This window comes from Mirounga angustirostris, unplaced genomic scaffold (genome assembly GCF_029215605.1).
Source record: "Mirounga angustirostris isolate CCGP_5_RB_7025 unplaced genomic scaffold, mMirAng1.0.hap1 SCAF_10, whole genome shotgun sequence".
NCBI classification, from domain to species: Eukaryota; Metazoa; Chordata; class Mammalia; order Carnivora; family Phocidae; genus Mirounga; species Mirounga angustirostris.
The window spans coordinates 3612474-3627811 of record NW_026991718.1 but is presented as its reverse complement, the minus strand read 5'-3'; the positions used below and the strand labels follow the sequence as shown (position 1 = coordinate 3627811).

Here is a 15338-nt window from a genome sequence, read left to right as displayed (position 1 = left end):
TGTTCTGATTTTTTTTAAGCAATAATCATAATAATCATACAGATTTTACAGATTTTCCACCACTAATTTTTTTTAGGGTCATCCTCTAGAAAATAAATTCTCCAATTTCTAAAAATATATTTTCAACTTTAAAGTTGTTTCATATAATGTTATTAGCCTTATCACACTTGCCTCACAAAATAGATTTAGCTGTATCTGCCCTCATCCCCAAGCCAGATGATTCAGTCATTGGCTTCCTTAGCCAGAAAATATTTTTGTGACCCCAGTACTTAGGAATGGGAAATCTTAAGAATGAAATCTATGATGTAAAGAAAAGTTTTGAAACACCGGAGCCTTTCAAATTTTGACTTGGTCAAAGTGAAAGAAATTATTAGATTTGCCTCTGAGTTTTCTGAGAATGAAATATTATAAAATATTTTTATTGATAATCAAATGGTCAATAACTATGATTTACTTTACTAGAATTAAAACCATATGTAAATATAAGTAATAAACAGAAGAAACATAGTCGACAAAAATCAATTACGTATTTATGTAAACAAACTAAAGAATACTTTAGTTCTCTATTATTGGGACAAATATTAACAGCCTTATACTTAAAATATTCACAACAAATACTACTGATCAAGAAAATCTTAGACTAGAGGCCCATGGCAGCTGTAAACTTGTTTCTTGTTCTAACATTTTCTTCACACAAAAAGGCCCACTGAAGGATTATTTCCTAGAAATATACTTTCGATTCCTTTTATATTCCACTAAATCACTGTGCCAGTACAATTTGGTTTTAATTTTCCAATTAATAATCTGTCATATCTGATACAACTGATTTAAAGTTTTTAAAAATCCCACTTCTTCCACAGGACATAATTAATTTCCTTAGATTTTCAAATTCTTGACTTAAAACTAGTGTTATGAGATTGGTTTTGAAAAAAAGACAAGTTAAAATATTTACTTACCCACCAGCATCTCAAAAAGGAAAACACCCACAGACCACCAATCACATTCTCGCCCATAGTAACCATCACCCCCTTGTGATTTGAGAACCTCAGGTGAAATATAATCAGGTGTTCCAACTGCCGTATCACAATGCACCATGCCTGTCTGGTAAAGAGCAGAGATAAAGAAAAACAGTTGCATGTAAAAACATACACACATAAATGCAACTAATTCATTTATTACTACATATATATATATAGTGGCTACAAATTGCTACCCAACAGAACTTCATTGCTGATACAGCTTTGGGAGGACAGGAGATAAAAGTATTATGAAATGCCTACAAGTGTCCAGATTACAGGAAATCAAGGATAACTTTTCAACTCTAAAATAAATACAGGAGGCTCCATCAATGCAAGAAGGAAAAAGTGGTAAACTCCATGGGAATCCCAAGCAAATCAACATCTTTTGTTTCTCTTTCTTACACTACTAAGTAGTTACAAGGGAAGTACAAAATGTGATCTTAAGGCAGTGACCTGGGGAAAAGAATGAGAGAGAAAGGAAACTTTGGTGTTTTCAAAAGAAACTGCAATAATTAAGATTACAAAGAGCCTAGTTTGGAGGCTGGATAAAGAAACAGTTCTTAATGTATTAAGAAAAAATGGAGGAAATCAAATGTTTAAATTAAAAGATCTTAACAACTTGAAAGCTACACCACCAAGCTGCGTATTTAGAAATATGGAGCTGTGGCATCAAGATATGTGGCAAAATGATAAAAAACACCTTTATCTGTCTTTAGTTTCGGTGGGTAATAAGACAATCTCTATCTGATGTCTTTCTGACAAGGACAAGAACCATTGTAAATATATGTATGCATGTGTGTTTTGTACCATGTATGTGTGTGTGTGCTGTAAAATTAAATCACCATAACAGTATAATGCTAAATAATATTCGTTCACCTCCAGCTCTATGCAAACTTGCAAAGTCTATAGATTAATTTAAATGCCCTCCATTTCCTTTACCTGCCAGGTAAAGAGTATGTCATCCACATTCCTCATAAGGAAGCTAATATAAATTCCCAAAATACTAAGTATTATGAACACCTTGGAAAAAGGAAGTTCCATGTATTTTGTAAATATGATTTATGTAAACGTATTTAAGTGCAATAAAATATATGTTAATCATGGGAAATTAATTTTGAAAACAATCTTTTCATTCTTCAAATTAGCAACAATAACTCAATGATTTTACTTCCCCAAGTTTATAGCAAATAGAGAATAGAAGTCATTTTAGTTTGAATATAAATTAATAAAAGTTCTGAATATAATTGAGCAAATTACGAGGGCAATAATTTGTATGGATTAGTACTTAGGATAAAAGATGAAAAACAACAGTGCCTAACTTTAAAAGGCAGGGTATATTTTTATCATGGACTCTCTATACTGCTGTTAGAGGAAACATTAAGAGACTTGTTAGAGTAAACAAAACTCATTTCACATGTATCCACAGAAATTAGACTTTAAAAAAATGAATCCTGTGAGACTCAACAGCTAAAACCTAACTGGACACACACACCAAAAAAATGCCATTAGAAGAAAAATTATTTAGCATTCAAAGGTTTAGGGGGAGAGGAAAGGATAAGATAAAAAAATAACTGGCATAAAGTTAGGCTGTAAAGGATGGGACAAGTTAGGCTTTAAGAGGGAGAAAGAGGTATGACAATTTAGAAAGAAAAAAAAAGCAAAAATAAAGGAACAAGAATGACTTTATATAAAGCATATTCAGGAAATGTAGTGAAGGGGCGCCTGGGTGGCTCAGTCAGTTAAGCCTCTTACTCTTGATTTTGGCTCAGGTCATGGTCTCGGGTTCCTGAGATTGAGCCCTGTGTGGGTTCCACACTCAGCACAGAGTCTGCCTGGGATTCTCTCTCTCTCTCTGCCCCTCCCCCTGCTCATGCTCTCTCTCTAAATAAATAAATAAAATCAAGAAAGAAAGAAAAAGAAAGAAAAGAAAAGAAAAGAAAGAAAGAAAGAAAGAAAGAAAGAAAGAAAGAAAGAAAGAAAGAAAGAAAGAAAAGAAAGAAAGAAAGAAAAGAAAGGCAGTAAAGTCCAAATCAGCTAAAAGTAAAGTTTCACAATGATGAAGGTGGGAAAGGTAAGATGGAGATCAATTTGAATAACCACTTGCAGAATAAATACTTTGGCAGGACTAAAGAATTTTTAGCAGGTAAACTATGTGAACAACACTCTGCTTTTGGGAGAATAAATATTTCAACCACAATTTTTGACTAGCATAGTGGAGGTTAAAAATTTTTTAAATAAACATTTGGAAAAGACATTTTAAAACTGTCTCATGGAGAAGTTCTCAAATTACATGAATACATAATCTACATTTATGACAAGTCTCTTCTCCTATTCTAAAGAAATACAGAAAGAATAAACCAGAAACTAAAAAGACCTGGTTTACCCATGGCGGGTGTGGGTGGGAAAAGGGTGGAAAGAAGGGAGTATGGGAATGGGGTAGCAGGAGTAGGGAGGACAGGATCCTTCTCTGAGCATACAATTTGTACAGTTTTAACTCTTAAAGCCAGAGGAATGCTTCACACATCATAAAGACTGTAAATAAGCAATTAAAATCAACCAGGATGTGGCGGGGGGAGGGGGGATACTCCAAATGGAATACAAACAGTAAGAAATGAACCTGTTTTATAAATTAGTAACATAAGCACACCAAATGGGGTAGGGATGAAAAAAACTAACCTAAATAACTTTGGAAAACAGTATCTATAACAGATAATATAAGGCTAACCTCAAAAGGAACTGCACAAAAATAATACATTCTAATTAGTAAATCTGTTTGTCACAGAGGTAGGAATTAGTAATTCTGAAATAATTTTATGTGTCTCCTAGAGCTGAACAAGTAAATATACTGTAGATAATGAGAGCCAGGTTTCTTTCTTTTTTTTTCCTAAGATTTTATTTATTTACTGGAGTGAGAGCAAAAGCAGGAGCAGTGGCAGGGGGAGAGGGAGAAACAGGCTCCCCGCTGAGCAGGGAGCCCTACGCAGGGCTAGATCCTGAGCCGAAGGGGATCATGACCTGAGCCGAAGGCAGATCCTTAACTGACTGAGCCACCCACGCGCCCCAAAAGAGCCAGATTTCTCAGTGACCAAAGTAGAAATTATAAAAAAGAAAGGAAGAAGACTACAATGAGCCCTGTAGTGTAGGAAAAGATTCAGAAGTATCAGTATGAACTCATGATTTTTAGTAGCCTAGATATACGGATAGATAAGTACAGAATTAAATATGAACATGTGTGTGCATATGGATTAGCACATATAGTATATTCAGTCTACATGTCTCTGCTGACAAGGCCTGGAAATAATGGCACTTGAGGAGGAATAAACGTATCTAGTGCCCAAATACTGATTTCTAAATACCATTCTTAAATAAAAGAAATCTGAGCTTTCTGGAAAAGTGGCTGATTCCAGAGCTGGGACAGAGAAAATACAAGTCTTTCTTGTATTATATAGTGCCAAAAAATAAGAAAATGCTCCAAAAGGGGGGCATGGCTAAGACATAGGAGTCAACCTAAGGAACCAAATAAGCAAATTTTGAACTGAGTTTCAAGGTATGAGTAGGAATCTGCCAAGTAAGCTGTATGCAACATCATATATGAAGGCCAGGAATCATTAAATCATTGATTTCATGGCATGAAAACAATGATATGTAATTTAAGACCAGTACACTATAAGGCACAAAAAGTCAAATGATAGAGAATGAGGGTGAAATGTGGAAGGGATATCATAAGAAGCTTCATATAGCTAAGGAGTTTGAACTTTACTCAGTAGATGACAGGAATCTACAGAATGGTTTTAAGCAGGAGAGCAACATAAACAGGTATGCATTTTCAAAAGCTTCCTCATGAGTACTTTAAATGGGTAAGATTACATGTTTATTTGCTAAAATATAGCTGGTGTTTTATAATGGATAAAATATCATAATTGGAGAGGTTCACTGAAAACACAAAACTGGTCAGTCATAAATCCTGAGGTTGGCCAAAGAAATTATTCTAAAGGCTTCCTGTGAAAAGTGGAAAAAAATTGTAAATGGAATTCTTAATTATCAGAAAAGCATTAAGAGCCTCAGTTTGACTGCTACACAGGCAGGAGCCTACTTGGTCCATTTTAATGATTAAAAATGAGTACTTGCAGGGGCGCCTGGGTGGCTCAGTCGGTTAGGCGACTGCCTTCGGCTCAGGTCATGATCCCAGGGTCCTGGGATCGAGTCCCACATCGGGCTCCCTGCTCAGTGGGGAGCCTGCTTCTCCCTCTCCCACTCCCTCTGCTTGTGTTCCCTCTCTCACTGTGTCTCTCTCTGTCAAATAAATAAATAAAATCTTTAAAAAAAAAAAAATGAGTACTTGCAGCAGGGATATGCCTTTCTCAAACAGGCATATCCCTCACCTTATAAAATTCTCGGCTAGTGCAAAGTCCTGCTTCTTCTTTGTTCTATCTAAAAAACAGCCCAAGTGGTTTAGAAGCCCATGTCCATTTGCACTGTGCAGTGCCCAAGGCACAAAAGGCTGCCTGTTATTCTAGTTATCTCCTGGGGGTACCAATTATTAACTTTTATTAGGACTCTGGTTACAAAGTTGCATAGCTTTTGAATGGTCTGTCCCTACTACTCCCATAAACCTATTCACTTCTATGTATAATTTTACAGAAAATAGGGTTTTTTCAGAAACACAAATAGAAATACCTCCATTTTAAAAACTGATGTCATTTGTAGAAGGGTTAAGAACATTAACAATTTACTGATTAGCTTTTAAAGAAGTATAGCCTCATTTAATCAAATAGTACACACTAGAATATTAAGGGATATAATTTTATATTATTTTCAGGTAACCTAAAACACTAACATAAAATATGCCATAAAGGTGGTAAAGGTGGCTATGAAATGCATAATGACAAGCAAAGAGGGAACTCCATTCACCTAACTAAAGAAGCAATTTTAAATAGCAGTACTTCTTGGCTATCAACCGAGACACATCTAGACGTAAATATACTACACTGCGACATTCACTCACATCTACATATTTTTTTCGGAGAGAAAAAAGAGTAACAGTATCCAGGAAACTGTGTAAACCACGATTTATTAATCAGAGAACTTACTGACATATGCCAATACTCTTAATTGCAATACTAACCAATTATTTTAGTCTTTGTAGGTTATAATATTTACTTGTATTTTATTTTTGCATTTATCCATGGCCAGAGGAGCTAAAAAATAATTTGCGAATCTCTGTCTATATTGTAGATAAAGGGTTGGCAAAGTTTTCTGTAAAAGGCCAGTAAATATTTTAGGATTTGTGGGCACACAGGATCTCTACCTCATATCTTCTTTTGTTTTTTAACCATCTTTTAAAAACAGACAAACCATTTTTAGTAAAGGAGCTGTACAAAACCAAGCCACAGGCCAGATCTGGCCTTGTACTCCAGTTTGCCAATCCCTTCTATAGACGTGCAGATGAATGAGAATGAAACTAGGAACATTTCTAACGGCTTTGAGACCATAATGATAATCAAACAGAGGCCAATAATGAACCTGAAACTTGCAATAACATTTATTCATATTAACAGCTAACATAACAAAATTATAAATTCTATGTACGATAGCTTTTAATAAAAAACTCCTTTATTCTTCAACATATATAGTTGTTCTCATCATTAGTATTACTTGAGGAATGGAGTTCTGGGGTACAACAAACAACATTTTTAAACTTCAGTATTTAAAAATATATATTTCACTACATCAAAATTAAGAATTCCTGTTCAAACAGACACAAATGTGTAGCTGACTGGAAGATGAAATGAGCAATATCTGTGGAATCACTACTGAGATTATATAAGGAATTCCTGAACATCAACAAGAAGTTGATTTTAAAAAGGTTCAAAGATAACACAAGTAATTCATGAGATAAATGACTGACAATTATACGAAGAAAAGTTTGACATCATTAGTTATAAAATAAATACAATTTTTAAAACTTACTACCTTACACCAATGGAATTGGTAAGATTTAGAGAGTGAGTAATAGGAAGAGTGAGTAAGAATACAGAGAGACATGATCTCTAATGCACCACTAGCAAGAGGTTATAACATTTACAGCCATTCTGGAGGTCAGGTAATACTTTATTTACGTATCCTCTGAGTCAGGAGTCCCACTTCTTCTAAGTGTATATATAGAGGAAAACCTTGTCAGAATACACATGGGACATGTCTGAAGATGTCCAACATCAATGCTTAGGTTCAACATAGTCCTGTTAGTAGGAGGGAGCTGATGTGGCCTAGGAATCCAACACAAGTGGGAATAAGTAAAATTAATAGACAGATACTATGGAACACTAAGAAGGAATGAGCTAATTTACATATATCAGAATAGATATAAAACAAGATTGAGTGAAAAAAAGTAAAAAAAAAAATGACACTTATACACATGTACACTGTATTAATAGTCTGCAAGAGCTTATAGTAAACACATGACAGTGGCTATTTGTTAGGGACAGAGAGAATAAGACTGAAATGGAAAGGGGGAACACATCATAAAACAAAAACCAGATGAAGCCTTTCTGTTGACTCCTAATGACAGTAACCGATGAACCAAAGAGTATAATTAGCTCAGCTATATGTACCTGAATTAAAAAATAGTAAATAAAATGATATAAGTCACATTTTATTTTGCCTTTTAAAGAGACAATGTAAGAGATTTAAACTGCTAAATTTAGTATTTACTTACATGCTCATATTCTATAAAAACCATATTCTGTCCTGTTCCCCACACTCTATACCCTTTTTACCTAAACCATCATTTCCTACCTTAAAAATATGTGGTGTGACTTATATCTCTATACCCTCCCAAAAGTTTTGGTTTAATTAAAATCAGAATACACCCATGGAAGCACAGCACATAAACATCACTCATTATGTAGAACAGACATAAAAAAGTTTAGCATTCCATTAGAAAATTATCTTATACTTTATTTTCATTAAAGATAATTTTTACTATTAACCATTTCACACTGTATTATGATAAACACCACAAGAGGGAGCTTTGGGGACAAATGTTCCATCTACTAAACACTGATGTATGCAAAAGATGGACACAGTGATATACATAATCTATGAAGAAGACCAAAGAAGAAAGGAATGTTAAGTTTTAGTTGAGTAGACAGGGCATAAAAACCTAGATACATGAAAATGGCCTATGAAATACAGCACAAATTTTAAATAAATCAGAACATTAGAAGACTGATCAGTCAGATTAGGATTATCAGGAAGAACTTTGTAAATGAGGTAAAATCTGAGCTGAGCCTGGAAGAATACAGAATGCTGATGAAGGTAGTATGATCTATAAAAGTGAATGTCACATAGGTGGCATGAATAAGAGGTAAACAGAAAAGAAAATCAGCTTAATTAAAAATAAACATCTTGATAAGATATTTTTGTTAAGAAATACGATTAGCTATATAAGCATACTGGAAGGTTATAAAAACCATACAAAAGATAGTATCTAGTTTGTTGTCAACACACACTAACATTAAAGAGTCTGATACATATAAATCACCCCTAGATCCAACAGAGAAATACAAGCAAACAAAAAAAACAAACAACAACAACAACAAAAAACCCATGATTCCTCCCCATTAGGAACTACTGCCAGGAATTATATACATACTTGAAAGAGGAAAAGAGAAGAGATATAAATTTTACAACAAAAATAAATCAACATCATAATTAGCTATGAGGTTAAAACTACTGAATCTATTAATTATAATGTGAATTGTTCAACAGGTAAAGTACACAATAGATGATGTTCCTAAATTTATTCGATATGATTGATGCAGACAGGGTTGGTAGGAGACAGTAACATAAACTTCTTACCTTAGCTTTTTCCTTTTTAAAGGAAAAATACAGAAATAATAATGGTGATGGAAATAATACCCATGTACCTTAATGTATATTTTGTGTCCTATTCTTCACCTGGATCATTTTGCACATGAACTAGTTTTAATTGCTTGTCACCATTCTATGGGGAGATACCTAAGTTATCTGTATTTTTATTTCTCTTGTATTTACCAAATCTAGTACTATATAGGAAATAAAGCACTCTGTAGCTAGATGAATGATCAGTAAAAAAAAAAAAAGTTTTATTTTAAGTCACTACACAGCAAAACTAAATTTATCTTTGTTTAAAACTATAAAGTCAAGATTTGAAGCTTCCTTCATTTTTGTTTTTAAAAAACTAGTTTTTTTTACTTGCTTATTACTTACTTCATCCATCTTCATACATGTGCCAAAATCTGCCAACTTTAGATGTCCATGTTTATCCAAGAGCATGTTGTCAGGTTTTACATCTCTGTGAATTAAGCCCATGGAGTGTATGGCATCCAGAGCAAGAACAACTTCAGCAGTATAAAATTTGGCCCATTTTTCAGGTACATCATAGTTACTCATAAGGTTTACAAGATCTCCACCAGGCATGTACTCCATTACCATGTACAGATACTTATCATCTTGAAAAGCACAAAAGAGCTGTAAAACAAAACGAGAAAGGAAAAAAAAAATTTAAGGAAAAAAAAAAAAACTCAAAGCTTAAATGGAACAAAACCCAAAACAATTATTACTACTGAAAAAGACAAATTATTTTACAACCAAAAGAGTTGAATTTTATGAAACCTTTGATTTTAGATTTGGACATCCCTAATGGAAAACAGGTATCAGACAAAGCTTTTTATATAGTTAACTTCTTCATGCTGAAAAATATACATAAATGAATCATTTTCCCTCTTAGAGAATATAAGAATCTATTTAAATAGAGATATTTTAAAAGAGAAACAGAAGGAGGGACATAAAAGGTGAAAGAATGACAGAAGAATTCATAATTTTAAAAAACAGCTTTCTGAAAACAAAACAAGCTACTGCACCTAACTCACAAAAAAGAAAGCTGAGGGGGTAGGAGCAGTTGAGAAAAACCTAAAAGATACCATATTCAATAGATATGAGAAGAGGGAGTAAGCACCACACCAGTGGAAAAGAGTGAGTTGCGGGCAGCCACACTTAGAATAGGGCCTTCTCCTCTCTCCTATCCCCCATCATCTTGCTCATAAGCAGCTAGTGGCGCGCAGACTAGAGCAGCGGCATTGGGACCGGAGAAATCACACCAAGCGAGGTTGCTACTGACTCCCCAGAGGCATGGGAACCACAAATTCAGAAGAAAAGTTATTTGTACAGTCTACCCAACATGTCCCAACCCACCCCCCAGAAGCAAGCAATGCAAACAGAAAAGGTTTCCACAAACAAACAGGGAAAACATAGAACAAAACCAAGAACTCATACTCAGAATAAATAAAAAGAATTCCTACAAATCAATTCTTTTAAATCAACAGACGACCTAATAGGAAAATGAAGAAGAATTAAGCAGGCATTTCACAAAGGAAGATATTCAAAGATGAAAAGGTATGAAATCTCATTAGAGAAAGATGAATTTAAACCTCTGTGAGACACCACTTTGCATGCACAAAAATGACCAAAAATGACCAAAAATTTTAAAACTGATAATACCAAGTGCTGGCAGGGACAAAGGAAACTTACAAACTAAACTTCTATAACCACATTGAAAAACAAGCTGTCACCACCTACTGAGATTGATTATAAGTACCCCAAAATGCTACTCCTAAGAGTAAACCCAACAGAATAAAAAACATTTACACTACTTGTAACAAATAAAAATTTTGAAATATACCAACAAATTGTGGTATATACATGCAATGGAATAAAACACAGCAATGAAACTAATAAGCTGTAGCAATGTAAGTAACTCATGCCAACATAATGTTGAACAAAAAAGCTAGAGACAAAAGAAGAGATATTGAATCAGTGATATCACTTATATAAAATTCAATAAACAGGAAAGCTATAGTTCCTGAATGCTTGGTTAGGTGGTACACTAGAAAGAAAAGCAAGAAAATGATTACTAATAAAGTCAGAGGAGTGGTTAATTTGGGAGGAACACATGGACGCAGTGATTGGCAAAGAGCACAAGAGAACTTCTGGAGTCTGACAATGTTTATTTTTTGACCTGGGAAGTAAATACATGGGTGTTTGCTTTGTAATAAATCTTTCTGCTGCTTGTTTTATGTATTTCTCTGTGTATGTCACAAATAAAATCATTTTTTTAAAAAAATGTATGATAAAATTTTAAAAAAGCATGATAAAATTAAAGCTGAACTCAACAGGAAATTTATAACTTCAAATGCATTTGTAGGTATCTCTCCTTAACCTTTCACTACCCAATATTCAAACAGATATCTGCACTGGAAAAAAAATGACTGACAGTAAAAATTAGGCAGATAAAGAAACTAGAAAAGAAAAATATAAACCCAAAGAAAACAGGAGATAGGGAATTTTTTTAAAAGGAGAAAATAATTAAAAAGAAAAGCAAAAGAAAAGGTATTATTTTTTAAATAAAACAACAAAAAAATGTTAACTAAAAAATTTACATATACTCCATTCAATAGAAAAGTCAAAGAGAAGACAGATACGGTTGCAGAAAATAGAAACTGACTCAAGAGAGAAAAACCTGAATTAGTAAAAAATCACGTGAGAAAATAAGAGGTTGACAGAAGATTTAATTGGGAAGGAGGAATGGAGGGACTGAGTACAGAAAAAACATATACGAGTTTTAGGACAGCAGCTATCTCTCAGAAGGAAAAAAGGGAGAAAAGACTGGGTAGGAGAACAAAAAGTATTTCAAGAATTCTTGCAATGTTTTCAAAATTAAAAGCTTAAAATTAGCGATGGAAAAATGTTAAAATTTGCTAAATGTATGTAAGACTGAAACCAAAGAACGTTTCCAGATGGCTTATTTATTAGGCAACCAAGAAAAGCCATTCACCAATGGTGAATTAATTAAGTTGTGTTTGATTGCATCAGCTGAAGAAATGCGTCTAGAGAAAATCAACGCAAGACTCTCAGTCTTTCAACGACAGCTGCTCAAAGAGTTGAGGACACTGGTGGCAATATCAGTAGTCAATTTAAAAACAAAGCAAATGATTTCGAGTGGTTTTCCTCGGCTCTTAATGAGTCAACAGATGTTACTGGTATTATGCAGTCATTACTGGTTTCTGGAGGAGTAAGTGCCAAGTTTGATGTGAGTAAAAAATAAGCCTCTATAAAACAGTCTGCACAGATGAACTACAGGCAAAAATATTTTCAAAGAAGTTGAGAAAACACTAATTCAGTACAACCTGAAGTAGAATCTGGTAAGGTGTTTTAACAAAAGATGGGGGTAAAAATACATGTGGAACAGAAGAAGGCTTCATTGGACAAATTTAAAAAGCTTGTGAAAATGTGTGATATTTAAAATCTATAGTTATTCTCTGTAATACTAATCAATAAGTACTCAGTGGAAAATATATTTGAATCCCTTGTATAATAAATAAATGAGTAGTATTAATGGTTGTTATTTGCTCTTGTGGACTTAACCATCATCATCTGTTCTGTGAATTTTTGTCAGAAATAGATGCTGAATATCCTCACACTACCATACAGCAGTTCAGTGGCTTAGCACTGGTAAAGTTTTATTGCAATTATTTGAGCTTAGAGCTGAGACCGAAATTTGTCTGATCAAGACCACCCTCAACTACTATTATGGAACACTGAATAGCTTTCTAAATTAGCTTTAGCTGCAGACTTGATAACGTTTCTTAATTAATACAACCTAAAATAGCGCTTTTTAAAAAGATTTTATTTATTTATTTTAGAGAGTGCACACAAGAGAGAGCATGCACAGGGGAAGCGGGAGAGGGAGAGAGAAGCCCAAGTAGACTCCCTGCTGAGCTTGGAGCCAGAGGCGGGGCTCGATCGCACCATCCTGAGATCATGACCCCAGCCAAAATCTAGAGTCAGATGCTTAACCAACTGAGCCACCAAGGTGCCCCACAAAACTTAAGCTTTTAATAACAACTAACATCAAGCTACTTTTTATGCTTCCCATGCTATTAAAATCAAAACAAGAAGTGAGATCTCCACTCCTACACAAATTGGCAATGGATGTATTTTCTGAGCTCAAATGACAGTCCCACAGTTCCAACAGCATTTTTTTGACCTGAATATAAGTGCAAAGCAAATATCCATGTTTCAAAATCCATTTAAACTCTGCAACTGAGGGGCACCTGGGTGGCTCAGTCGGTTAAGTGTCTGCCTTTGACTCAGGTCATGATCCCAGGGTCCTGGGATCGAGCCCCACATCAGGCTCCCTGCTCAGCAGAGAATCTGCTTCTCTTCCTCCCTCCGCTGCTACCCTTGCTTGTGCTCTCTCTCTCAAATAAAATCATTTAAATAAATAAACAAACTCTGCAATTGAGAAGCTTCTGCCTAACCTTCAGTTGGAAGTGACCAACCTGCAATGTAATGACTTTTCTAAAAGGTAAATATCAAGACAAGAATTTAACAGAATTCTATATATGTCTTCCAAGTGATAAATATGCTTAATCAGAATCATATGCTCAAGGTCAACATCAACAGTTATAGATAAAGTACTGGTTTATACCCTGGATACATGATGAAAATGGCATTTTCCCCCTATAGTCTTTCTCTAAAAACTCATAACCCTAGTTTAAATAATGAGAAAAACATCAGACAAATTCTAATAGAAGACTCTACACATCCTAAATATAACTGACAAGTAATCCTTAAAGCTGTAAAGGTCATTAAAAACAAGAAAAAGTCTGAGAAATTGCCATAGCCAAGAAGAGCCTAAGAAGATAGGATAACTAAATGTAACTATACTATCCTGGATGGGATCCTAGACCAGAAAAAAGAGCATTAGGTAAAAACCAAGAAAATCTGAATAAATTATAGACTTCAGTTAATATAATGTATCAATATTGGTTCATTCATTATAACAAATGTACCTTACTAAAGTAAGATGTTAATAGAGGAAGACTGTCCGGGGTTGGGGCTCTCTAATTATCTGCTCAATTTTTCTATAAATGTAAAACTGTTTATTTTTTCTTAAAGATTTTATTTATTTATTTGACAGAGAGAGACACAGCAAGAGAGGGAACACAAGTAGGGGGAGTGGGAGAAGCAGGCTTCCCGCGGAGCAGGGAGCCTGATGTGGGGCTCAATCCCAGGACCCTGGGATCATGACCTGAGCCAAAGGCAGACACTTAACGACTGAGCCACCCAGGCACCCCAAATGTAAAACTGTTTAAAAAATAGTCTATTAATAAAAGATAAATCAGATGCCGGTGGATAATAGTATTTGGCAGTACCTAACCTATGTGAAAAGATTATTCTCTAATAAGATCAATACGTAAAAAAATCATATTACACATTAACATTAACAGAACATCTACAATTTTGACAGGAAACACTAATTGTTAACAAAATGTTATTGCCCCAGAAAATAAGTTAATTATTCTTCTTAACAGACTTGTATTTTTAAAAATTATACTTATCACATTTTGAATTTCATCAATAAAAAATTTATAGAAATTTGTTTTCTTGCTATATAAGTTATCAACATTCTATCTCTTGGGCCAAAAAACCTAAAGTAGGTACTATCTGCCCCTTTACAAAAACGTCTGCCAATTTCTGGTGTGACTGAAATAAGACTGGCCATGGTTGGTAATTATTGAAGCTGACTGAACAGTACATGGGGATTCAATATACCTTCCTTCTACTTTGGGATGTTTAGAATTTATCATAATAAATATTCGTGGTAAAAAACTTATCATCAAATATATTGAAAAATTTTTCTTGAAAGATATGCAAGTAAGTTCAATCCAGCCTCATAGAATGAATAGTTTCTATTTTATATAAACTGTACCAAAGCTCAGAAAAAAGTGGTGAGCTTCCCAACTATGTTTATTAGGGTAGTCTCACCAGAATATGAAAACCAACCAAAAAAGCCCATGTTAAAAAAAACAATTAAATCAAAGGTCAAATGTCACTTATGCAAACAGATGGACAATTACCTAAAATATTAGTAAATCAAATTCAGTACTCTATGGAGAATATAAATTTATAGCAAATAGCATTTACCTTTTATCTTATACTACCTTGAAATTTATTTTTTTTAGTGTACCACACTAACAGATTAAACAAGAAAACCATCTTAAAAGCAGCTGAAGAACACACTTCAAATACTTCAGCATTATTCCTGATTAAAAAATACTTGGTAAGCTAAACACAGATGGACAGGCCTCTCTGCCTTAATCAGAAAGCTTCAGCAAACATCAGGTTTAATCGTTAAATACTAGAGGACTACCCAATGAAGTTTAAAATAAAAAAGATAAGGATAAAAAACTTCTACTAACTCAACACTGTACTGAA

General features: G+C 34.1%; 1 protein-coding gene across 1 annotated transcript in view; it reads right to left on the bottom strand.

The window, feature by feature from the left end:
- Window positions 1-15338, bottom strand: part of ROCK2 (Rho associated coiled-coil containing protein kinase 2) — a 143195-nt gene that overhangs the window by 44766 nt on the left and 83091 nt on the right. The window contains exons 5-6 of the mRNA XM_045884098.3: window positions 9270-9530; window positions 957-1101 (exon numbers count right to left, since the gene is read on the bottom strand). Of these exons, the coding sequence (XP_045740054.1) occupies window positions 957-1101; window positions 9270-9530 (406 nt within the window). The remainder of the gene's footprint in view (window positions 1-956; window positions 1102-9269; window positions 9531-15338) is intronic.